The following is a 26,929-nucleotide window of genomic DNA, read 5'->3' on the forward strand; positions in this document are numbered from 1 at the left end:
CTTCCAACAAGCCACTGTCCAACTGTGACCTTGTAGCGCTGTCTTGGGGATCTTACATTACTTACCTTGCAGTTTATTCCACTTTCATGCAGATCAGCATTGACCCTGGACATTTTTCTTCTGGTGTTTTTTAGAGACAACAAACAGGTCAGTTTACTCTCATTGGTTTCTTTAAGCATGACCTTTCTTGCCTGCAGCCTTTTTATTGCCTTCAGGAGTTTTTCACAGGTGCATGAGCCATAATTGCTTGTACTTCGTTGAACAAGCATGGAAAAGCATTGTCTAGAGTGCTTCCACTAGTTCCCTGTAAAACACTGATAAGTTGCCCACTTCTAAAGTAGCAAGATACACTGCTTTTCTTCTGCTGGGAATCGAACCTGGGTCTCCTGCGCGGGAAACAACAACTCTGACATTCAGCCACCAGTGAGAGAAGCTGCGCTGTGCTCGTGGCTCTGGGGACAGCTGCCGCTTATGAGGAACGACTAACATGGCCTTAAAAACACGACCTCTGCTGCATTGGCCGGGAATCGGACCCGGGTCTCCCGCGTGGCAGGCGAGAATTCTACCACTGAACCACCAATGCTCTATTTCTGCAAGAATTCTACGAATTTATGTGGAAAATGCATCTCTTCAACTGGGTAATATCGACCAATGCTAAAGCTGAACAACTGACAGACAAACTGATCAAGTTCCATGGGTATTTGATGAACTGATATGAGCAAAAGTGTCTCTGAGCAAAGGGGAGTGGGGGAGGTCAATATCAAAAGTGAGAGGCGTTAACTTCTGTGGCCACCAGCTCCCTTAAGAACCACAGGGCACCTAAGCCTCCTGGACTGCACCAGATTTGTCAGTTCTTGCTGGGAGTCATTACCCTGCTCTTCCAACAAGCCACTGTCCAACTGTGACCTTGTAGCGCTGTCTTGGGGATCTTACATTACTTACCTTGCAGTTTATTCCACTTTCATGCAGGTCAGCTTTGACCCTGGACATTTTTCTTCTGGTGTTTTTTAGAGACAACAAACAGGTCAGTTTACTCTCATTGGTTTCTTTAAGCATGACCTTTCTTGCCTGCAGCCTTTTTATTGCCTTCAGGAGTTTTTCACAGGTGCATGAGCCATAATTGCTTGTACTTCGTTGAACAAGCATGGAAAAGCATTGTCTAGAGTGCTTCCACTAGTCCCCTGTAAAACACTGATAAGTTGCCCACTTCTAAAGTAGCAAGATACACTGCTTTGCTTTTGCTGGGAATCGAACCTGGGTCTCCTGCGCGGGAAACAACAACTCTGACATTCAGCCACCAGTGAGTGAAGCTGCGCTGTGCTCATGGCTCTGGGGACAGCTGCCGCTTATGAAGAACGACTAACGTGGCCTTAAAAACACGACCTCTGCTGCATTGGCCGGGAATCGGACCCGGGTCTCCCGCGTGGCAGGCGAGAATTCTACCACTGAACCACCAATGCTCTATTTCTGCAAGAATTCTACGAATTTATGTGGAAAATGCATCTCTTCAACTGGGTAATATCGACCAATGCTAAAGCTGAACAACTGACAAACAAACTGATCAAGTTCCATGGGTATTTGATGAACTGATATGAGCAAAAGTGTCTCTGAGCAAAGGGGAGTGGGGGAGGTCAATATCAAAAGTGAGAGGCGTTAACTTCTGTGGCCACCAGCTCCCTTAAGAACCACAGGGCACCTCAGCCTCCTGGACTGCACCAGATTTGTCAGTTCTTGCTGGGAGTCATTACCCTGCTCTTCCAACAAGCCACTGTCCAACTGTGACCTTGTAGCGCTGTCTTGGGGATCTTACATTACTTACCTTGCAGTTTATTCCACTTTCATGCAGATCAGCATTGACCCCCTGGACATTTTTCTTCTGGTGTTTTTTAGAGACAACAAACAGGTCAGTTTACTCTCATTGGTTTCTTTAAGCCTGACCTTTCTTGCCTGCAGCCTTTTTATTGCCTTCAGGAGTTTTTCACAGGTGCATGAGCCATAATTGCTTGTACTTCGTTGAACAAGCATGGAAAAGCATTGTCTAGAGTGCTTCCACTAGTTCCCTGTAAAACACTGATAAGTTGCCCACTTCTAAAGTAGCAAGATACACTGCTTTGCTTCTGCTGGGAATCGAACCTGGGTCTCCTGCGCGGGAAACAACATCTCTGACATTCAGCCACCAGTGAGTGAAGCTGCGCTGTGCTCGTGGCTCTGGGGACAGCTGCCGCTTATGAAGAACGACTAACGTGGCCTTAAAAACACGACCTCTGCTGCATTGGCCGGGAATCGGACCCGGGTCTCCCGCGTGGCAGGCGAGAATTCTACCACTGAACCACCAATGCTCTATTTCTGCAAGAATTCTACGAATTTATGTGGAAAATGCATCTCTTCAACTGGGTAATATCGACCAATGCTAAAGCTGAACAACTGACAGACAAACTGATCAAGTTCCATGGGTATTTGATGAACTGATATGAGCAAAAGTGTCTCTGAGCAAAGGGGAGTGGGGGAGGTCAATATCAAAAGTGAGAGGCGTTAACTTCTGTGGCCACCAGCTCCCTTAAGAACCACAGGGCACCTCAGCCTCCTGGACTGCACCAGATTTGTCAGTTCTTGCTGGGAGTCATTACCCTGCTCTTCCAACAAGCCACTGTCCAACTGTGACCTTGTAGCGCTGTCTTGGGGATCTTACATTACTTACCTTGCAGTTTATTCCACTTTCATGCAGATCAGCATTGACCCCCTGGACATTTTTCTTCTGGTGTTTTTTAGAGACAACAAACAGGTCAGTTTACTCTCATTGGTTTCTTTAAGCCTGACCTTTCTTGCCTGCAGCCTTTTTATTGCCTTCAGGAGTTTTTCACAGGTGCATGAGCCATAATTGCTTGTACTTCGTTGAACAAGCATGGAAAAGCATTGTCTAGAGTGCTTCCACTAGTTCCCTGTAAAACACTGATAAGTTGCCCACTTCTAAAGTAGCAAGATACACTGCTTTGCTTCTGCTGGGAATCGAACCTGGGTCTCCTGCACGGGAAACAACATCTCTGACATTCAGCCACCAGTGAGTGAAGCTGCGCTGTGCTCGTGGCTCTGGGGACAGCTGCCGCTTATGAAGAACGACTAACATGGCCTTAAAAACACGACCTCTGCTGCATTGGCCGGGAATCGGACCCGGGTCTCCCGCGTGGCAGGCGAGAATTCTACCACTGAACCACCAATGCTCTATTTCTGCAAGAATTCTACGAATTTATGTGGAAAATGCATCTCTTCAACTGGGTAATATCGACCAATGCTAAAGCTGAACAACTGACAGACAAACTGATCAAGTTCCATGGGTATTTGATGAACTGATATGAGCAAAAGTGTCTCTGAGCAAAGGGGAGTGGGGGAGGTCAATATCAAAAGTGAGAGGCGTTAACTTCTGTGGCCACCAGCTCCCTTAAGAACCACAGGGCACCTCAGCCTCCTGGACTGCACCAGATTTGTCAGTTCTTGCTGGGAGTCATTACCCTGCTCTTCCAACAAGCCACTGTCCAACTGTGACCTTGTAGCGCTGTCTTGGGGATCTTACATTACTTACCTTGCAGTTTATTCCACTTTCATGCAGGTCTGCATTGACCCTGGACATTTTTCTTCTGGTGTTTTTTAGAGACAACAAACAGGTCAGTTTACTCTCATTGGTTTCTTTAAGCATGACCTTTCTTGCCTGCAGCCTCTTTATTGCCTTCAGGAGTTTTTCACAGGTGCATGAGCCATAATTGCTTGTACTTCGTTGAACAAGCATGGAAAAGCATTGTCTAGAGTGCTTCCACTAGTTCCCTGTAAAACACTGATAAGTTGCCCACTTCTAAAGTAGCAAGATACACTGCTTTGCTTCTGCTGGGAATCGAACCTGGGTCTCCTGCGCGGGAAACAACAACTCTGACATTCAGCCACCAGTCAGTGAAGCTGCGCTGTGCTCATGGCTCTGGGGACAGCTGCCGCTTATGAAGAACGACTAACATGGCCTTAAAAACACGACCTCTGCTGCATTGGCCGGGAATCGGACCCGGGTCTCCCGCGTGGCAGGCGAGAATTCTACCACTGAACCACCAATGCTCTATTTCTGCAAGAATTCTACGAATTTATGTGGAAAATGCATCTCTTCAACTGGGTAATATCGACCAATGATAAAGCTGAACAACTGACAGACAAACTGATCAAGTTCCATGGGTATTTGATGAACTGATATGAGCAAAAGTGTCTCTGAGCAAAGGGGAGTGGGGGAGGTCAATATCAAAAGTGAGAGGCGTTAACTTCTGTGGCCACCAGCTCCCTTAAGAACCACAGGGCACCTCAGCCTCCTGGACTGCACCAGATTTGTCAGTTCTTGCTGGGAGTCATTACCCTGCTCTTCCAACAAGCCACTGTCCAACTGTGACCTTGTAGCGCTGCCTTGGGGATCTTACATTACTTACCTTGCAGTTTATTCCACTTTCATGCAGGTCTGCATTGACCCTGGACATTTTTCTTCTGGTGTTTTTTAGAGACAACAAACAGGTCAGTTTACTCTCATTGGTTTCTTTAAGCATGACCTTTCTTGCCTGCAGCCTCTTTATTGCCTTCAGGAGTTTTTCACAGGTGCATGAGCCATAATTGCTTGTACTTCGTTGAACAAGCATGGAAAAGCATTGTCTAGAGTGCTTCCACTAGTTCCCTGTAAAACACTGATAAGTTGCCCACTTCTAAAGTAGCAAGATACACTGCTTTGCTTCTGCTGGGAATCGAACCTGGGTCTCCTGCGCGGGAAACAACATCTCTGACATTCAGCCACCAGTGAGTGAAGCTGCGCTGTGCTCGTGGCTCTGGGGACAGCTGCCGTTTATGAAGAACGACTAACATGGCCTTAAAAACACAACCTCTGCTGCATTGGCCGGGAATCGGACCCGGGTCTCCCGCGCCGCGGCCTTGAATTGTTTAGCTAAACGGCCCTAAACCGTTTCCCATTCATTCTCAATGGTAGTGCTAAACCACTACGGATGTAATATACTTTCGGCCGCTAGCGCTCTCGTGGCGCTCTTCCGGTTTTCGGCACCGCGGGAAGTTTGAATTCGCAGAAGAAGGAGAAGAAGAAAACACACAACAGCGATCGCCTCCGTTGTTAAATTCAACGCATTCTCAAGCGTCTATCAAAGGTAAGATACTTTAGCTGACGTTTCGTTACCGTTAATGATGAAATCACGTTGATAAACTTTGCTCGTTTCTAAACGGTTTACTATAGTTCAGCCTAGATAGATTTGTTTGCAAATTATGAATGAACATAGCCATGATTTACGTTTCTGTCTATTGTTTGTCATCATTAACATGTTATCTGTTGATTACAAGTTGAATTATGAATGAAGTAAACATTATTCTCACTTTTGTGATGAGATTACATGTATTCCACAGTTCAAAAATGTTTTCTGACTATGGTTTTACTATATTAACCATAATTTAGCCATGTTATTTTAGTAGAATCACTAGTAGAATCACGACAATAAATGTGCTATTGTTGTTATTGCATTGGCATTATATTTACAGGACAGTCATGAGACTTTAAATGAATATCAGTCTGCCAAGAACAGCAAGATTACTATAGTTTTACAATGAAACTGCATACCCAGCTAACAAATTTATGTTGTAAGAATGTTTTCCTAACGTTCCCTTTTGGTTGTGGAAACGTTATTTTGAACGTTGCAAATAACGTTGAAATGTCCAGTTTGTTTAATGTTCCCAGAACTTTATTTTATGGTTAGTATAACGTTCCTACAACGTTCTTGAAACTTAAATTTCATTAAAAATATAACGTTCTATGAACGTTTTTTTAGAATGTTCCAAAAACGTTGAAATGTCCAGTTTGCTTAATGTTCCCAGAACGTTTTTTATGGTTAGTATAACGTTCCTACAACGTTCTTGAAACTTAAATTTAATTAAAAATATAACGTTCTATGAATGTTTATTTAGAATGTTCCAAAAACGTTGAAATGTCCAGTTTGCTTAATGTTCCCAGAACGTTTTTTTATGGTTAGTATAACGTTCCTACAACGTTCTTGAAACTTAAATTTCATAAAAAATATAACGTTCTATGAACGTTTATTTAGAATGTTCCAAAAACGTTGAAATGTCCAGTTTGCTTAATGTTCCCAGAACGTTTTTTTATGGTTAGTATAACGTTCCTACAACGTTTTTGAAACTTACATTTCATAAAAAATATAACGTTCTATGAACGTTTATTTAGAATGTTCCAAAAACATTGAAATGTCCAGTTTGCTTAATGTTCCCAGAACGTTTTTATGGTAAGTATAACGTTCCTACAACGTTCTTGAAACTTAACTTTCATAAAAAATATAACGTTCTATGAACGTTTATTTAGAATGTTCCAAAAACTTTGAAATGTCCAGTTTGCTTAACGTTCCCAGAACGTTATTTTATGGTCACCATAACGTTCCTACAACGTTCTTGAAAGTTACATTTCACAAAAGAATATAACGTTCTATGAACGTTTAATTAGAATGTTCCAAAAACGTTGAAATATCCAGTTTGCTTAATGTTCCCAGAATGTTATTTTATGGTCAGCATAACGTCCCTACAACGTTCTTGAAACTTACATATCATAAAAAATATAACGTTCTATGAACATTTATTTTGAACATTCCAATAACGTTAAAATGTCCAGTTTGCTTAACGTTGCTAGAACGTTATTTTACAGTATGGTCAGCATAATGTTCCTGCAACCTAATTTTCATTTAAACACAATTCTATTAACATTTATTTGGAAAATTCCAAGAACGTTAAAATGTTGGAATTTTATTTTATGGTCAGCATAATGTGCCTACAATGTTCTTTCCACTTAAATTTTATTAAGAATAAAACATTGTATAAACTTTAATTTGAACATTACAAAGTGTAGCTTAATAAAATTTTATTTTCAGGTTAGCACTGTTGCAACATTCTCTTTCAGCATAACATTTATTAACACAACATTCCAGATCCAAGCACGCATTTTATTACATGTGCATTTCAACAGGTATCTGAATTATTAAAGATAATCACTTTCACTTTCAACACATTGAACAGACTGGTGAAAATTTCATATCTTGTAAAAAAAAAATGAAAGTCCCCTGTAGTCAAATATTTAATCTATTTCTTTTGCTATAATTTGTCTTTAGCTTTGTGCTTGTGCGCTGGTATTGGCATGCTAAAGGAAATTATTCTTAGATGTGATTGGTTATTGGATTGTGATGTAGCAATATTTAATGCCACAAAGACAAAAAAACAGCATAAAAACTTGATTTTCACTACAGAAGGACTTTAATATTTAGTTTAATATTTATGACAATAAACTATTGCTTCATAGCTAAATATAAACTATCATATGAACTTTTTATTATTGAAAACATCTATATGAATTTGTGTTTGGGGTGTGGGTGCTGAAAAACTAGCACTGTGGGAACTGTCCGGTCTCTCCGCGCTCCATCTGTAAAGTAAACAGATTAGCTGATGTTACAAACTGTGTTATTACAAAATTCCTATGAAATAATAAGTCTACTGCCTAGACTTTCAATGGAAAGACAAAAATGATGAAAGATTATAAAAAAATAAAAATTATTGTCTAAATGGGTGTGAACAACATGAGGGTGACACAGTTAAACTTTCTACTTGGACAATGCAGCCACACTGCTCCGTTTAAAAATACAGTAAAATTAGTGCTGTTAAGTGTTATTACCGTACCAGCGTAATGTTATGCTAAACATATTTGATATTAGAATTAGGGATGGGTCATGATTTTTGAATATTCGATTAGTTGATTTAATGACCGATTATTGATTAGGCTGTGCGATTATTTTCTAAGGATGTGAACCGTGCCCGAGCATCTCTTACCCCCAAAACCCAGTTCGGGTGACTGTGATTGCTCTGTGCTGCGCTCGGACGCGATTGGTTGGTAAAAGTGGGCCAGAACGCAGTTCAGTTTAATTAGTGTGCTGTACACCTGAAGTGTGAGCAACCGCGCCAGGGAACTACTGACACGTGCAGCATGATTAATTGAAAATTTTGGAGGGGCAAATGCCATAGAATTATAAAGCAATTTATAATTCAAAGCAATAATTTATAAAACTTTATTTTTTAAAGAAATAAATCACAATATTTCTTCCACGTTTTAATTTTACTAGAAAAACCCCTTTATTTACCAGAAATAAAATGTGTTTACATTTCATAAATTAAAAGACAAATTAAATTTGGGTGAAACTTGTTTACTGTTTTTCATAATTATGTAAATTGTAGAAAAACTTTAAACCAAATTGTAAATAAGTACAAAGAATGGCATTGGTTTTATTTTTAGTGCTAAAAAGTTTTTTTTTTTTTTTTTGAATATTTTTGTGTTTTGCTTTGGTACCGATAACCGTGGATTTTCACTGGTATCGGTACCGAATACTGAAATTTTGGTACCATGACAACACTCCACTCCACTGTGCAGAGCGAGAAACTTCCTGTTTCCCACATAATTCGTGATTATGAGCTAGCTGCATTAAAATGATTTGTTATTTGTTGAAGGACTAAAATGTAATATTACACTGGTTTGATAACCATAAAATGTTTTTAAACCATTCAAAAATTTTACTCTTGTTATGTTGATTTTTACATATGAACATGTTATGTTTTTATGTTCACATAACATGTTATGTGACTATTCGCATGCTTTTAATTATGGTAAGCTTGGAAATAATATGTAACGTTTTAATCTAGGCCTGGGGAAGTTGTGGCCTAATGGTTAGAGGGTTGGACTCCAAATCGAAGGGTTGTGAGTTCTAGTCTCGGGCCGGACGGAATTGTGGGTGGGGGGAGTGCATGAACAGCTCTCTCTCCACCTTCAATACCACGACTTAGGTGCCCTTGAGCAAGGCATCGAACCCCCAACTGCTCCCCGGGCGCCGCAGCATAAATGGCTGCCCACTGCTCCGGGTGTGTGCTCACAGTGTGTGTGTGTGTGTTCACTGCTCTGTGTGTGTGCATTTCGGATGGGTTAAATGCAGAGCACAAATTCTGAGTATGGGTCACCATACTTGGCTGAATGTCACTTCACTTCACTTCACTTCACTTAGCTATCAAATATTTAAGAAATCGAGTATTCTACCAAAAATTCCATCAATTAATCGAGTAATCAGTTAAAATGCGTTTTTGCTCAATTAAAGTGCAATATTAATTATGCAAGAGAAAATAAGACTCCTGGGTCTCTTAAAATGAACAACTAAGTTTCCTTTTATATATATAAAAAATAATATTTTTTAAATGCATAGAATGCAATGCATACATCAAAAATAAACATTTAATCACTACCCATTGTTTCTCTGTCTGTACTTGTACTGTGAACAATGACAATAAAGTTATATATAAAGTTAAATTAAGTGCATTTAAGTGCCATTCAATTGGGGTTTAAAATAGATGCACATTAAACACATAAAACATTAATTTAATTAATCTTTTAATTATAGAAAATTAAGCAAACTTAACTTTTCAGTACTTACCCGCAATAACTTAAATAAACCGGACTTTTATTTATGTGTGTGTGTTTATGCGTGTGTGGGTGCATGCGCAGGAGGGGGGGCGATTATTGACCACTAATCGAATAATACAAAGCGATTATCGATTATTACTTTTGCTTGAAATGCACATCCCTAAATAGAATGCAAACTAAGTACATAATAAATATGATTTATTCAAATACATAGTGAATATGGAAACATTTAAATTTGCGTTGAATAAATACATTTAATTGAAATGATTTGTTGGGGAGTGAGGGGAACTAAAATAGCCTTTAGGCCTATTTCTGAATGAAATAATAAGTGACTTGTTTTTTTTTCTCTCAAAAAATAAAAATAAAATAAAAATTAAACGAGTAGCATATTTTAACTATGCAGCAAACCTTTTAAAATATTTTTATAAATTACTTTGTAATTTAATTTTGTCAAAATCCTTGACGGTTGGTTAACGGTTAACCGGTTAAAATGAACATCCCTAGATCAACTATTCAGTAATTTCTGCTGATTTCAGAAAAATGTTGCCAAGTAAATATAAAGGGTGTACTCACACTAGCCAGTTTGAACCGTGCCCGAGTGCATTTGACCACCAAAGCGCGGTTCGTTTGACTAGTGTGAGTGCTCCAAACCGTGCCCGGGCGCGGCTCGATTAGCCGGCCCTGGCCCGCTTGGAAGAGGTGGGCCAGGGCACGGTTCAGTTGGACTCGGGCGCGGTTCGCATGCAGTGTGAGCGCTAACCGTGCCGGAGCATGGAAAAGGACGCGTTGCGTCACGGTTTTGCGACGCTCCAAAACCAACATGGCAGGGAAAGCCGTTTTGCACCTTTTTATGAGGTGCAAAACGCATAAAAACTAAAAACTGCAAAGTCCTTGCTGCACTTCAGCTGGTACCTTGCAAACATCCTCATACGAGCAGCACGATTACGTGAAAATTTTCGCGCCACTAAGGCGACACACCTGTTTAACTGTGAGACGCTGTGGACCACACGACACAAAATTATCCACAAAGAAAACAGAGCGATGGACTCCATTGTGTTCAGAGAGCGCCGCTCTTCCTGTTTATCCCGAAACAGTCGCACCATAATGACGTAAGCGTGCTCCGGCACGAATGCTGAAACCCTATATGTGAGTGCAGGCCAGAGGGGGAGTGGGGAGGGGGGACAATCGTACTCTGGCCCGGTTCATGGCAACCGTGCTTAGTGTGAGTACACCCAAAGTTGTCCTGAACTGTGTCCTACCTAGTGTGTCTTGAAAAGATCTGCCGAGTCTTCTTTTCAGGATATAGATCTGCCAGGATATCATAGCTTGAATGACTGATAATGTTCCTGAAGACAAAACTAGAGAAAATTAGAGAAATTTAACTCACAATTAAGTAACATTTATGGACAGCTTATTTTTATAATCATGTGTAAAAACATGGCAATGTGTAATTACTTATAGGAATTAAATTTATATTATCTATATATATAATATAAAATATATAAAGATATATATTGAATATCATAAAAAATTTGCCAATATCAAGATTTTTTCACATATCGCCAAGCCCTAATCTGAATCAAACATGACTGGTTCTTAGATGTCATGATGTCATTCTTGTTGGACTTTAGTTGAGGTTTGTTATTTTTCATCTGTGTATTAATGATTTGATTAATCTAATATTCAATTGGATTAGAAATATAGAACTTATAAAAAAAAAAAAAGTATAGAATTGCTTCAGAAGACTTAACATTTGTGCTGCTGGTCATTTCTGGTCACCATTACATCTGCATTAATAGCAAATCATCAAAAAATAAAAACAAAAGTACGATGTATTTAGATAACTGTTTTTAACGTGACAAATTACATCTGGTACAACACTAAAGCCCATCAATTTGTTTAATGTGAATAGTACTTACCGGTACTTCATTTCAGGCCCATATTATTGCAGCCTTCTTGCTGCCAATACCACCACACCTTCCCTCTCTGCCTTTGCACTGAAAACATTGATTTCAAAGTATGACAGCAATTTGTTAGTATGAATTTTAAATAAGACAACGTGAGGAGCAAATAACTGTAAAATGTTAACTAACGTTAAACAGCCATTATAAACGCTCTTCAGCCCCTTTGTTAAACATTCGGCGGATTTAGTAAACTTGATCAGCATCAGATGGGACATTCTAGATGAAACCTACAGATATTCAGTAATACTGAACACAAAGGTTAAAGTGTTTTAATGCATTGAATGTGTGTTCGCTTTACCTCACTTCAGATCTGTGTAGGGAGTGACGGTTAGAGATCAGCGTCTCTCTAACGGTAACATTAGTTTGAAAATAACGTTACACTTTGCGGGACTCGTCTTACGCTGTCTTAATGTGATAAACCGCAAAAATACTTCTTAATTTACCAATGACGAACTGTTGTGTATGATACTGCATATTTAACACTTAACACCGTTGATAACTTTGATATAACTTAATGGTGCGTTATCACCTTGCTCCTGTGCTAACCTTAGCTAGAGTTACACACATTTTGATAATTAAGCTTCTTAATTTTCAGATAAAGTTGACTTTAGAGTGCTTTAAATGGGTTTAAAGAAGCTCGAAATGCTTAACGGTAACGTACCTGTATTTTTTACCATGACCGTGTCGTGTCTCGCGAATAACGTTAATCCTGCTGTGCTGTGATCCCATCAGCGAGTGAGTGAGTGCGGTCCAGTGTGGATGAGCAGATTGCACGTGATGTGACTGACTGAAAAATGCGCGCGGTTTTTGAAAAACACACGGATATTATTTTGTCGAGTAAAATAATTACTTTTTTACTCTGTTTGAAAACACGAATTATGTTCATTATTCTTTTAAATATTTTGTGGTCAGCCATTTATACTTAAAAAGAATAGATTGTATGGTAGATTCAATAAATTAATATGTATTTTTTTAGCTTTGATTTCTGCTTAACCTAAATAGCTTTTGAGTTCAAATCACAAATTAAGATGAAATAATCTTTTACATTTTTGAGTTAAATTAATTAACTTCAATTGGCAAATTTCACTGACACTTACAGTGTATGCCAATCAAGTAATACCCCGAAGTGACTTCAATAAATTCAAAATGATATATAGTTAATAATTATAAATTACATTCAGGCGATTAGCCACCACATACTAAAGGTTGTAGTTTCATATTTAAATACATTTATTTTTCTATCCTAATGTATTTCATTGTATTCTATTCATGTTTTATATAGCCTATAAGAAAGAAGTTTCTCTCAACATTATGATAACGTTCATAATAACCTGAAAATATAAGGACATGCTGTTATCATAATATTTTAGGATAACACCATAACAACATTTAGCAATTAATTAATTTAGAAATTACATTAATAAAATTAAAAGCTCTAAGAATATTGTTCTAAAATTGTTTTCTCTCAACATTGAGAAAATTAATTGAGTACAAATAACATCTTAAAGATGTTCAGATATCATTGTGCCAAGAACATTATCTATCAACCTTACAAGAACATTAACAACGTTATAAGAACATTCATCAAGTACAGATAACGTCCTAAAGACATTCAGAGAAAGTTGTTCTAAGAACGTTTTCTAGTGACCCTATAAGAACATTCATCAAGTACAGATAATGTCCTAAAGACGTTCCGAGAATGTTGTTCAAATAATGTTTACTGTCAACCTTCTTAGAACATTCATCAAGTACCGATAAGGTCCTAAAGACGTTCCGGGAACATTGGTCTAAGAACGTTTTCTAGAGACCTTATAAGAACATCCATCAAGTACAGATAACGTCCTAAAGACATTCCGAGAGCGTTGTTCTAAGAACTTTTTCTGTCAACCTTAGAAGAACATTCATCAAGTACAGATAACGTCCTAAAGACGTTCCAAGAACATTGTTCTAAGAACGTTTTCTAGCGACCTTATAAGAACATTCATCAAGTACAAATAACGTCCTAAAGACGTTCAGTGAAAGTTGTTCTAAGAATGTTTTCTGTCAACCTTAGAAGAACATTCATCAAGTACAGATAACGTCCTGAAGACGTTCTGAGAACGTTGTTCTAAGAACGTTTTCTGTCAACCTTATAAGAACATTCATCAAGGACATATAACGTCCTAAAGACGTTCCGGGAACATTGGTCTAAGAACGTTTTCTGTCAACCTTAGAAGAACATCCATCAAGTATAGATAACGTCCTAAAGATGTTCCAAGAACGTTGTTCTAAGAACGTTTTCTATCGACCTTATAAGAACATTCATCAAGTACAAATAACATCCTAAAGACGTTCCGAGAACGCTGTTCTAAGAACGTTTTCTGTCAACCTTAGAAGAACATTCATCAAGGACAGATAACGTCCTGAAGATGTTCCAATAACGTTGTTCTTAGAATGTTTTCTAGCGACCTTATAAGAACATTCATCAAGTATAGATAACGTCCTAAAGACGTTCCGGGAACAATGGTCTAAGAACGTTTTCTGTCAACCTTAGAAGAACATCCATCAAGTACAGATAACGTCCTAAAGACGTTCTAAGAACGTTTTCTATCGACCTTATAAGAACATTCATCAAGTACAAATAACTTCCTAAAGATGTTCCGAGAACGCTTTTCTAAGAACGTTTTCTGTCAACCTTAGAAGAACATTCATCAAGGACAGATAACGTCCTGAAGACGTTCCAAGAACGTTGTTCTTAGAATGTTTTCTAGCGACCTTATAAGAACATTCATCAAGTATAGATAACGTCCTAAAGACGTTCCAAGAACGTTGTTCTAAGAACGTTTTCTAGCCACCTTATGAGAACATTCATCAAGTACAGATAACGTCCTAAAGACGTTCCAAGAACGTTGTTCTAAGAACGTTTTCAGGCGACCTTAGAAGAACATCCATCAAGTACACATAACGTCCTAAAGACGTTCCGAGAACGCTGTTCTAAGAACGTTTTCTGTCAACCTTAGAAGAACATTCATCAAGGACAGATAACGTCCTAAAGACGGTCCAAGAACGTTGTTCTAAGAACGTTTTCTAGCGACCTTAGAAGAACATCCATCAAGTACACATAACGTCCTAAAGACATTCCGAGAACCATGTTCTAAGAACGTTTTCTGTAAACCTTATTAGAACATTCATCAAGGACAGATAACATCCTAAAGATGTTCCAAGAACGTTGTTCTAAGAACGTTTTCTAGCGACCTTATAAGAACATTCATCAAGTACAAATAACGTCCTAAAGACGTTCCAAGAACGTTGTTCTAAGAACGTTTTCAGGCAACCTTAGAAGAACATCCATCAAGTACACATAACGTCCTAAAGACGTTCCGAGAACGCTGTTCTAAGAACGTTTTCTGTCAACCTTAGAAGAACATTCATCAAGGACAGATAACGTCCTAAAGACGTTCCAAGAACGTTGTTCTAAGAACGTTTTCTAGCGACCTTAGAAGAACATCCATCAAGTACACATAACATCCTAAAGACGTTCCGAGAACGCTGTTCTAAGAACGTTTTCTGTCAACCTTAGAAGAACATTCATCAAGTATAGATAACGTCCTGAAGACGTTCTGAGAACGTTGTTCTAAGAACGTTTTCTGTAAACCTTATTAGAACATTCATCAAGGACAGATAACATCCTAAAGACGTTCCAAGAACGTTGTTCTAAGAACGTTTTCTAGCGACCTTATAAGAACATTCATCAAGTACAAATAACGTCCTAAAGACGTTCCGAGAACATTGTTCTAAGAACGTTTTCTATTAACCTTACAAGAACATTAACAACGTTATAAGAACGTTCCAAAAACATTATTTCAATAACGTTTTGTACTAACATTTATACAACTTTTAAAGAACATTAGTGAATGTTGTGGGAACGTTCCCTGTTAGCTGGGTACAGTCTTACAGGATTTAAAAACTTTTATTTGTGAATATCATACAGTCCCAATGCTTACACACACACAGAGACACACACACACACACACACACACACATATATATATATATATATATATATATATATATATATATATATATATATATTTAATATTATGTGTATCAATTTAAGTATTATTTATGTGTGTTAGTGTGTTTGTTTGTGTCTGTAATATAGTTATTATATATATAGTATATATTAATATATAATTATTCCTTTTTTAATATTGCTATATTGTTGTTGTTCTTTCAGAGAGCACTGCTTCTTCACTGATTGTGTCTTTGCTGTTATCTTTTCCTGGGACCCGAGCAGATCTTCAGTCAGAGACAGGTGAATATTTAACACATTAACAACAAACACACAAGAGTTCCTGCAGGTTTTAAAGTCTTAAAATGTCTTAATTTACCCTTACACAAATTAATGCCTTAAGAAAGTTTGAAAGGAATGAATCACTTCCTCTGAGTTTTGTCTTGTTTTCCAGTGCAGATATCTTTCAATCAATATGTAATTTATGATGCAAATGTAAAATGAAGTCTTGAAAAATGTAACACTAATTAAATGAGTTTACTAAGGAGCCTCGCACATGACATGCAAGAAAAAATATAAGGCTAAAACGTTTGTATGATTAACTAATTCATTCCCTCAATTTACTAAAACGTGCACACGATTACTATAGCGTTCCCTCGATTTACTATTGCCAGCAAATTAGTAAAGCATGCACACAATTTATTTATTTTTTTCTTGCATGTCATGTGCGGGGCTCCTTAGTTTACACTTAAAACAATAAAAAAGTATTTGTCAATGATTTACTATAACTTTTCTTTGAATTTAGGTGACTTTTTTCCCCAAATGGCAGATATTACTTCTTGTTATAATCACACAATTCTTTCAAACAAGTCTTTGTATTTCATGTAATTTTGTATCTCCAGTAAATGTATCTTTATTTAATAATATTTATGCATGTTCACTGGAAAACAAGGCAAAAACACTGAGGAAGAACAGCCTGTTTTGCAGCATGATCTGAACGTACAGTAACATATGAAATGTTGTAGTGTCTGGGAGCAGAGGCTTTCAGTGTGTTTCTGTCAAATTAAATTATGAATATCTGTTGGAAGTTGTGTTTTCAAACTCTGAAGTTAATACTACTATCCAGACATTTCCATTTACAGAACATATTTGTGTTTTTCCTCATTTGTTCCTCAAATTTGATTTGCTTGGTTTTAAAAAGGTCTTAACTTCACCTTCATAAACCTGAAGAAACTCTGTTTCCTTACACATTAAACTCAATATTCAGCTTGTTGTAGACCCCACTGGTTCTCTGTCTGTGTCCTCGCTGTCCTCATCTCATTGGTCTCATGTGGAGCCTCACTCTGAATGTTCATGATGCAGAAATTGATCACATGTTTCCCCTCTGTATAGGAGCTACATGTATGTCACCTCTGCATGTGCTGGCCGTACCTGACCTGTGAAGACTGCTGACAGGATGTTTGTACTGGACAACGAACGCTGAGCCTATCGACAACGTGCTTAATAAACACCACAGGAAGACATCCTAACAGCACGCTCCATATGACCACAAAACTACACGTCACATTATGTCAAGCACCTGACCACACTGCTGAACACCAGTTCTTCATTAAACACGACTGCAGAGAAGTAAACACCAGGATGTCATTCCAAGACTTTATGGAAATGGAGCACTTTAGACTGAACTGAAGGACACAAAGAAACGGGACTGCAAAAACACGAAAGGCCTGGAGATGAACACGTTGTTCATTTGTGCAGATTTTGTGAAATGGAACTTAGCCAGGATCCAAACAGTCCTCACACACACACACACACACACACACACACAGGCTATCCTGAAATAAGTTCAAAAAAGTTTTTGATAAAAAGTAAAGCTAAAGTCTTCTTTATTTACCAACATAAGGGCATTGAGAAAGAGGTGACCTGGAAAGAGTCTAAAGAAAAATACGAGATATTAATTTGCAGCTTATTTAGCAATATTTATATACTGTATATTTTAATTTTTCAGTGTGAGATTGTAATATCTAGTTATATTGTCAGAATTATTTTTTCTATTTAATTATTTTGGCTTGATCTTAAAAGGTGCTAAAAGCATTTAATACACACAACTGAAAAATACAAATTGCTTCACGAGTGCTGTTTCCACTTCGTATGACTAATATTTTACAGTGTCTATGGTTTTGAAAACTCTTACTTGATCAGTTATCTTAAGTGTGACTTACTTTATTCCATCAATCAATTTTCACTCAGTACTTGAATATTACTCAGTTAAATTAAATTTTCTTCAATTTACATTTGAAAAGTAATTTAATATAACCATTTGTGTTTTTTATATAATCATGTAATGCATACTAGCATTATTTTACTGTGTTTATTTTATATAATCCTTTGCTATGTAATCCAAAAAGGCAAGACATAAATTTAAAAAACTTTGTAGCTGTAAGGTGTTGTTAAATGTTAGATTTTTCTTATTTATTAAAAAGCATAAAGCTGAGTTTAATAATAGTTTAGACCTGCGTGAGTGGGATTTGAACCCCGGTCCAAATAAATCCATGAAAAAATCTGATTGGCTGTGACGTAATTTCCGCTCTTTGGCCAGCTGCTGCAGTCTGATTGGCTGTCAGCGCATGACAACTATTCGCGGCTGGCCCCCGCGAGAGGTCTTTGGTAGTTAATTTTTTTGGACTCAAAGCTGCCAAAAAGTATTTCAGACATGGTCCTGCTCAAATTGGTTGCAAAAAGTGGTCCCACCGCGATTTGAACTCGGATCACTGGATTCAGAGTGCTAACCATTACACCATGAAACCTTACCTGAAGCAGCCGTTGCTCACAGGGCCACAAAGACTGTCACCAGTGCCAAACTAGTGCTGTTTTTATCTTTTCCTGCGGCAAGAAAGCACACAGGTTCCACCGAGATTCGAACTCAGATCGCTGGATTCAAAGCCCAGAGTGCTGACCATTACACCATGGAACCGAAACTGCTTGTTTGGTGGCCAACTGGGAAACAGATAGCTCCGTGGCAGTGGGGAAGCAGTTATACAGAGAAGTTGGAACCCAGTGATTTTTGGTCACTGGCCCGCCTCAAAAAACGGAAAAGAGTGGGAGATATTGCCGAAACCCGGGATCGAACCAGGGACCTTTAGATCTTCAGTCTAACGCTCTCCCAACTGAGCTAAAGCTGGGGAACAATTGTCTGTATAAGAAGGGGGGGAAGAGGGGAGAGGGAGGAAGAGAAGCGCGAGAAATTCAGGAAATCGTAGGTTCGAATCCACGCTGTCACATAAAGTTATGCGTGTATTTGTTAAAAATCGTAAATCGATTGTTTCGTGTCCAAGTTTGATTTTAAAAGTAATGTATTTGAATTTAATTATTGTTTCGTTTCTAAGATTGATTTTGACAGTAATGTTTTTGATTTAATAATTCTTTCGTTTCTAAGATTGATTTTTATTTTATTCTCATTATCATTATCATTAGTCAAAGTGCATTTATTAAGGCAATCATTTCCTGTGGCAGTAGGGACAAAATAACCTCCTTATTACGGCATTCACACTTTATTGTATCATATTACTTACTGCAAAGCTACACGTGACACTGAATTTAACTGTAAACTGAATGTCATTACATTCAATAAAACAAATAAATACAACACACCAGTCAAAGAGAAATATATTTATTAACTATATACATATTTAAAAAAATGTAGGAAAAGTACTAAATTCAATATAAAATTAAGAATTTTAAGTGCACACGCTATATAAAATAAGTACAAAAAAATATATAAATATATACATCAAAATCTACACATTTTGGTATTTTACTTTATACTGCTTCCTCTACACATAAACCTTTCTATTATAATAATAATAATAATAGTTTAACTTTATTTAATATGTATATATATTTCCATATGTATTACAGTGTATTCACATACATACCCACATGTTTATAATAATAATAATAATAATAATAATAATAATAATACAAGATAAAAAAAAGTGCACAGTATAACTCTTTAACATTAAATATGGCTGGAAGATAAAAAACAGAACAGATCCAACCAAGAGAACAAAATGAATGTATCACACATAAATAAATGAGTTATCTTCTCATAATCTGTAACCACTGCTCCTTCGTAATTGTTTCTTTATTAGGGCAATATATTTTGCCTTTGTACTGGCTATGGCCAGTTTCTTGAGTACGAAATTGGCCACACTTTCTGCACGAATTTGCTTTTACAGTGCGATTGTACGATCGTTTGGTTGGAGTGGCTGTGTCATTTGCAGGTGGCTCAGAGGAAATTGCTCCAGGGTTAATGGTGGAAAATGGGGCTGGGCAGGGCACCAGAAACATCTGAGACACAACAGGGGCAGTGGGTGTGTCAGGAACCAATGGGTGTGGTGCTGTCGGCCTGGGACAAATTGTCCTTAGCTGGCTGGACGTGGCTGAACGCTGAGGGTGTACGGCTGATGGCCAGATTGAAGTTGCTGTGGCAGATGTACAGGTAGCTGAGGGCGCAATCTTTCTAAACTTTGTCTTTGCCTGTCCAGCTGTGTCTGGTGGCATCTGGTAGGTATGCAACTGGTGGCTATATTGTGGAGGCACAACAGGCTGTACTCGTGCTGGAGGCAAAACATCCAAAGCCACTGGACGTGCCTCTGGAAGGTCCAGCCCTTGCAACAGCAAGGAGACCTCCTGACCCTTTAAACGGTTATTGTGCCATGTCGTAAGGGTCCTCTGATTTACCTCAACTAGCTGAAGGGTTGTGTCATTCATCACCGTTCCATTGCTCAGGATTAGCTGCCGAATTTTTCTGTAATCACGAAGAATGAGATCCCATCTAGACAGAGATTCTGTCCGCTGTTTCTTGGGGCTTCGGTGGATGTTACATAACCTTATGAAAATCATTTCAACAAGGCGACAGCAATTAGGCCACTGTGCTGGAGAGCCGCTAGAACCCAAAACACACCTTTTTGTGCTGTCGACACCAGGAGTGAAGACAGCTTTCTTTTTTGGGGACCTAAAACGTCCTGTAAGTAGCCTGTCTTGATGACGAGCAGCATACACCACCCTGTCTTTATCAAATTTGTCCAGGTTCTGCCACAGACCCACAATGGTCGCAACTTGTTGGTTGGTAAGTGTGAGGCTTGTCTGTGTGCGCAGCTCCACCAGACACTCTGCCAACGCATCCACCCGGTCCATTCCAGGAATGCAGTGTTCGTCAACAGCCTGGAAATATATAACTGTTGGTTAGGTATTTACATGCTGTTAAGTAAGTTTACTGCTTAATGGCAGATAACTAAATGAGTGACAATTCGTATAGAAAAGGAAATTTTACCATTGCTGAGGGCACTGGTGTATCTAAAGGATCCTGGACACTGGGTACTGGTGCAGCTGAAGGAGCCCGGACTCTGAGCAGTGGTGGAGCCTGGACACTGGGCAGTGGTGGAGCCTGGACACTGAGCAGTGATGCAGCTACACTGGGCACTGGTGCAGCTGAAGGAGCCCGGACTCTGAGCAGTGGTGGAGCCTGGACACTGGGCAGTGGTGGAGTCTGGACACTGGGCAGTGGTGCAGCTACACTGGGCACTGGTGCAGCTGAAGGAGCTCGGACTCTGAGCAGTGGTGGAGCCTGGACACTGGGCAGTGGTGGAGTCTGGACACTGGGCAGTGGTGCAGCTACACTGGGCACTGGTGCAGCTGAAGGAGCCCGGACTCTGAGCAGTGGTGGAGCCTGGACACTGGGCAGTGGTGGAGTCTGGACACTGGGCAGTGGTGCAGCTACACTGGGCACTGGTGCAGCTGAAGGAGCCCGGACTCTGAGCAGTGGTGGAGCCTGGACACTGGGCACTGGTGCAGCTGAAGGAGCCCGGACTCTGAACAATGGTGGAGCCTGGACACTGAGCAGTGATGCAGCTACACTGGGCACTGGTGCAGTTGAAGGAGCCCGGACTCTGAGCAGTGGTGGAGTCTGGACACTGGGCAGTGGTGGAGTTTGGACACTGGGCAATGGTGGAGTCTGGACACTGGGCAATGGTGGAGTTTGGACACTGGGCAATGGTGGAGTCTGGACACTGGGCAATGGTGCAGCTGAAGGAGCCCGGACTCTGAACAATGGTGGAGCCTGGACACTGAGCAGTGATGCAGCTACACTGGGCACTGGTGCAGTTGAAGGAGCCCGGACTCTGAGCAGTGGTGGAGTCTGGACACTGGGCAGTGGTGGAGTTTGGACACTGGGCAATGGTGGAGTCTGGACACTGGGCAATGGTGGAGTCTGGACACTGGGCAGTGGTGGAGTCTGGACACTGGGCAATGGTGGAGTCTGGACACTGGGCAGTGGTGGAGTCTGGACAATGGGCAGTGGTGGAATTTTGACACTGGGCAGTGGTGCAGCTGTAGGAGCCTGGACACTGGGAACTGGTGCAGCTGGTAGAACTGGTGGACCTGAAAGGACTAAGTCATCTGATGCCACAAGATTTGCCACTGTGGCTTCCTCTCCAAAGAAATCAATGAAACCCTCATCCTTTTCCACTTGCTCCTCCACATCTATCTCCTCCAGCAATTGAGAGGTCCTATCAGAGGTAGGGCACATGTCCTCCAGGGGCTGACTATTCTGCCTCAACAAGTACTGTACTCCAATGAGCTCCCCTGAGGAAATATTTGTAACAGGAAACATTTTTAATGGAAATTATGCAGAAAGGTTTATTTAGAAATGCAGTAAATATTTTGTTGTCCACTTCTGTATGAACAATATATATCTAATTCAGAGGGTATCATAAAAAGACAGGATTACTCTATATTCTACTATGTATTTTATTTTCTGCCCTGAAACCTAGAACACAGAATAATGTATAAATATTCTGGTAGTATAATTTTTCTCTGATATGTCAAAATTACATTATTATTGTCCAAAAGCACTTGTAATTTTACCAAAAACATGCTACATCATGAGCTGCATTTATCAAAATATTTTTACCTGTGTATACTGCAGGTGGAGTGAAGCTAGGGACCAATTTCCTGCCATACAACTTATTGTAGTTCTCATTGACAGAGTAAACCAGCTCCCCTGTGTAAGAGCGCAGAGTTGAACCTCCATCTGCAACAGCAGCTTCAGCCCGGTCCTGATTCCAGCGTAATAAACCTTCCAGGAGATAAATCTGGAAGTTCAGGCTGTTTGCGCTGTTCCCTAGAAAAAGAAATAGAAAGCCAAATATTGCTTTGAGAAAATGCAAAACATAAAATTTAATCTGCAAATATCTTGATAAACAGGAATTAGTGGCAAAATGTGGTATATTCTGACATGACAAACCTGGAATAAATCTGTTTAGGTGGCAGTGAAATGATTCCAGGGATGTGGAGCCTCTGGCACAACGATAAGTTTTTAGAACCACCCCACCCTTGCTTGTAGTTCCAGTTTCAGTATAGAGCGGCACATTTGGAGGGTCTTGGATACAGGTGATGTGCCGCCTCTGGACATTCCAGATGTGCTGCATTCTCACACTGTCAAGTAGAGGAACACCAAGAGCATCATTCCCCTTGCCACCCATGAGCTCTCTGATGAGCATATCAAGGAGGCGGAAAGTGGTTTCTTCTCCCCGTGTTCTCCTCCTGCAGTGCTGGAGCAGCTCAGCTTTAGTTAAATGATGGTCCAGTTCTGCCTCCGACAGAGTAGGCCAGCCCTGTTGGATGAGTTGCTCCCTTTTGGCCTGTCTCAGCAGAGTGAGATCCCCTGCATCCCACTCAAAAATACAGGATGACAGCCTTGCCATAAAAGTAGGGTACAACTGGTGGGCGTCAGTGGTGCACCCTACTGCCAGACGTCGCATAAAATGCCAAATGTCTAGGCGGACGATGACATCTGGCCAGCCGCTGAACCGCCTCTTCAATTTAGTCTCTCCCACTTTCTTGCAACAATCACAGTCCACATAAATGATAGTGGGAGGATCAACACCAGCACTCCGGTATCGCTCCATGAGCCCTGCAGCCATGAGGTCTAACCCAGCCCCTTCATTCGCAGTCAGGACACTCATCAGCACCTGACCTATCTCATTGCCCACTGAGGTAAGCCACTGTGCTGTGCCTTTCGCAGGCCCACTCAACTTCTTGGTGATCTGAAAGAAACAATAAGCATAGCAAATAATACAACATGCATCCAAATCAGTTACACTGAAAAAAATAAAGCTCTCTTGGTCTAACAATACATTATAGATAAGGGTACAGTCAATTAAGCAGCTTATCTGACCTTCTTAGTTGAATCCATTTTTAAGATTGATCCATACGTGGATGTTATGCTGGCCTTTATGTGATCGAGCCTGTTGAGAATGTCCTGACTATATACAGTGAGGAGCCATTTGTAGCTGGGTACTGAAGCAAGTGGTGGTGGCTCCTGGAAGTGCAGCGGATGCAGGCCACAATTATCAAAAAAGGCCACACACTCTGATGTGTACCGAAGCGCACGTTTCAACCACTCCTCACTGTGGTTCTCTCTCAGCTGGCCGATGATCCTCACTGGGCCATTCCCCATGCCCCTCTCACGCAGCAAGCGAAGAACCCGAATGTCACAGGCATACCTTGGAAAAAAGCATTCATTTAAGTATCTTATTATAAGGTATCTAATTATTGTAGGAAATATTTATCAGAAAGGGTAGCACATAAGTGAAAATGACTGCAAAATAATTACTTGCGTGTGAGGATGACCCTGAATTCAGATCGATGGGCCAGGTCCAACTGCTGCAGCACAGCTTGACTCCAGGACAGATAGCTGGTTCTACACCTGGTGCAGATCAGGGTCTCTGTCACCAGGTTGTAGTATCTGTCAATGTCTAACACCTGTCGTACCCTCCTGTGCAGTCCACCACCACACAGCTGTTGCCTGGCACAGGCAGGGTTAGTACACTGGAGCCGCACCTTCCACAGCTTATATGGCATCCAGAGCAAGAGACGCTGTGAAAAAAACCTATCAGGTGTTGGAGCTTGGTGGTACAACAGGGCTGGTGGTGGGGGGTGATACCACAACTGTAGGTTTTCACGCAGCTCCAGCTTTCCCTTTGCACCAACCCTAAAAAGTGCTTCTGACACCCACTTCTGGTCTTGCTGTGGCATTGTCTGTGGCCACAGAAGGGGGAGATCTTCTGGCTGAGATGAGACCTGCTGATATTATAAAAAACACTGGTTTAAATAAAAGCTAAGAGAGCATTAAATGATGAAGACATGTATATATTTTGAATGAGATCTTACTGGGCTCCTCACAACAGTATTCTCAGAAACAGTTGATGGCGTTGCTGTTTTTTTGATGCGTTGTGAACTCTGAGGTGGAGGAAGGAAGAAGGAAGAGGAGGACTGGATGACGGGCTGATGAGGTTTGGGGGATGGAGGAGGATGAGGATCAGAGGGTGGACATGAAACTGTAGCTGAACTGGAGTGCTCTAACATCTGTGGAGTCAAACATTATGAATAATTTATTAAGGGGATTGCCATGTTTTTAATACATTAAAATTACATAGTGATAAAGTCATGATGACATTATAAAAGTCTTGATGTCTTTTAATATTAACCTGAGAGGTTTTCCTCTGGGTGCTCAAATTAGGTTTTGCTGCTGCCACATGTGAGCCTCCAAACCTTGACTTTTCAAACTAAAAAGATTTGTCATGGTTAGTGATAACAAAACCCTAACACTATAGTTAAAGGTTGAGATGTTTCAGTATCTGCAGTGATGCATGCAATAGTGTGGTCTGCTTACCATTGACAATGTCAGTTTAGGTCTCTTTGCAGGACATGACACATCGCTGACAGAGGGTGTGCTTTGGGCCGGGGTGCTCTGTGATGCTTCCCCTGTGACTGGTGGATGAACCTGTGACACATGCATAAAGTACAAAACAGTCTTCCTAATGTGATTTTAGATATAAAGACACATTGATGTTGCAAACACATCTATCTATTTATGCAACTTGAACCAGGCTAATTGAAGTTACCTTGTGAAAGCCACAAATACATGTCTGAGCTTCCTTCAGAAGAGTGGTCTGTCCCCTCATTTGCAGAGGGCACTTTTCTATCTGTGAACATGAATTATACCTCTGACACTGGATCTCAAAACAGCAATAAGTCATCATAATTATATCAATATAACATTGTATTTACATGTAATTACTTAACCATACACATAAATAAAAATACCACAATGTATTGTCAAAAAAGTTTGTTAGTTTGCCCATGAATCTAGCTGCATAACTTACCTTCTGATACATCTCATGCCATCTTTTTTGTCGGGGAGAAGGTCTATTCCCCTGTGTAGATGGCCAAACTCCTGTTTGGGCAAAACTCTCCAGACGCGCAAGCCATTCAGCATTACTCATGCCTTTGTGAGACTTAGCTGAAGCCATGTCGTTGCCTGAAACACTACATAACACGTTACACTAACTGCCATTGTAGCCTGTAGCATTTACCCTCCTGCTGTGTTCATTTCATGATAGCTAGTTGTGTTCCTGGTCCAGAACGACCGCCATATTATAGCAGATTATAAGTTCATTATAATACACATATTATCTTACATATAACATGTTGTGATTTATTTATTTATTATTTAATGCCATGTCAGCAGCAGGGGCTATATTCATGCCAAGAGGAAACATTTCAATTGCACAATTCAGTCATATATATAATGTCAAAACAATTATATAACATTTATATATATATATATATATATATATATATATATATATATATATATATATATATGTTTGTATGTATGTGTGTATGTTTGTACAAATATAAAAAAATACATATAATAAGATTATAACAAGAATAAAAGTATAAGAACAATTACATAGAGTCTTAACAAGTTGTGATAGATCTTTCTATTATGGCTGTATGTCTCAATGACCTAGGCTCATACAACACGTTTATGAGTATAAATCAATAAATAAATATATAGCATTATGGATTAATTTGACTAAAACAAATACTCAGATTAAACATATTGTGGTCTTTCAACTGTGTCCATGTGATAAGGGCATGAACCTGAATGTATAAACTTATCCATTCACTTCTTTTGACTGGTCATAACATATGTACAAACATATAACATACGTGTAAAAGTTAAACAAAACATTAACATTTTCCAAATTTATTTTGTGTGTTCAAATGCCGCATTTGGAAAAAGCTGTGGAACCTTATTACAATTCAATAAAAAGCATTTTTTTTTTCATTGAGAAAACTTGTTAATCGGTTAAATTCGACATATTTACAGTTACGTTAGCTCCGGTCGTAATAGTATTTACACATCAGTGACAGTTGACGTTACGTAGTATCAAGCGGTAATCATAGGCTAATTTACATGGCCAATCTTGCTATTCCTAAAGAACAAAAATCCTAAACCATTTCATTCATATCAAGATATAAATAACATACATGAGCGGAATGTAAATAATTTAACGTTACCTGAGCGGAGAT

At 39.6% G+C, this 26,929-nt stretch overlaps 1 protein-coding gene, 1 long non-coding RNA gene and 2 other non-coding genes across 4 annotated transcripts; 1 reads left to right on the forward strand and 3 right to left on the reverse strand.

Annotated features, from left to right (window-relative positions):
* Nucleotides 1-4,888: 4,888 nt before the first annotated feature.
* On the forward strand, nucleotides 4,889-17,441 carry LOC127978723 (uncharacterized). The gene is made up of 3 exons (XR_008158625.1): nucleotides 4,889-5,171; nucleotides 15,710-15,787; nucleotides 16,877-17,441. It is a non-coding gene; the product is annotated as an uncharacterized LOC127978723 (long non-coding RNA).
* A 945-nt stretch (nucleotides 17,442-18,386) lies between these two features.
* Nucleotides 18,387-18,458, reverse strand: trnaq-uug (transfer RNA glutamine (anticodon UUG)). Its single transcript has one exon. It is a non-coding gene; the product is annotated as a tRNA-Gln (tRNA).
* Nucleotides 18,459-18,593: 135 nt separating this feature from the next.
* On the reverse strand, nucleotides 18,594-18,663 carry trnaf-gaa (transfer RNA phenylalanine (anticodon GAA)). The gene has a single exon. It is a non-coding gene; the product is annotated as a tRNA-Phe (tRNA).
* Nucleotides 18,664-19,426: 763 nt separating this feature from the next.
* Nucleotides 19,427-21,445, reverse strand: LOC127979556 (uncharacterized). The gene is made up of 2 exons (XM_052585090.1): nucleotides 20,820-21,445; nucleotides 19,427-20,710 (listed from the first exon to the last, which is right to left on the reverse strand). The coding sequence occupies exons 1-2, from the start codon at nucleotides 20,820-20,822 to the stop codon at nucleotides 19,583-19,585; spliced, it is 1,131 nt and encodes a 376-aa protein (XP_052441050.1). The 5' UTR covers nucleotides 20,823-21,445; the 3' UTR covers nucleotides 19,427-19,582.
* Nucleotides 21,446-26,929: the final 5,484 nt, after the last annotated feature.

The sequence above is a fragment of the Carassius gibelio genome, chromosome B19 (assembly GCF_023724105.1).
Source record: "Carassius gibelio isolate Cgi1373 ecotype wild population from Czech Republic chromosome B19, carGib1.2-hapl.c, whole genome shotgun sequence".
Lineage (NCBI taxonomy): Eukaryota > Metazoa > Chordata > Actinopteri > Cypriniformes > Cyprinidae > Carassius > Carassius gibelio.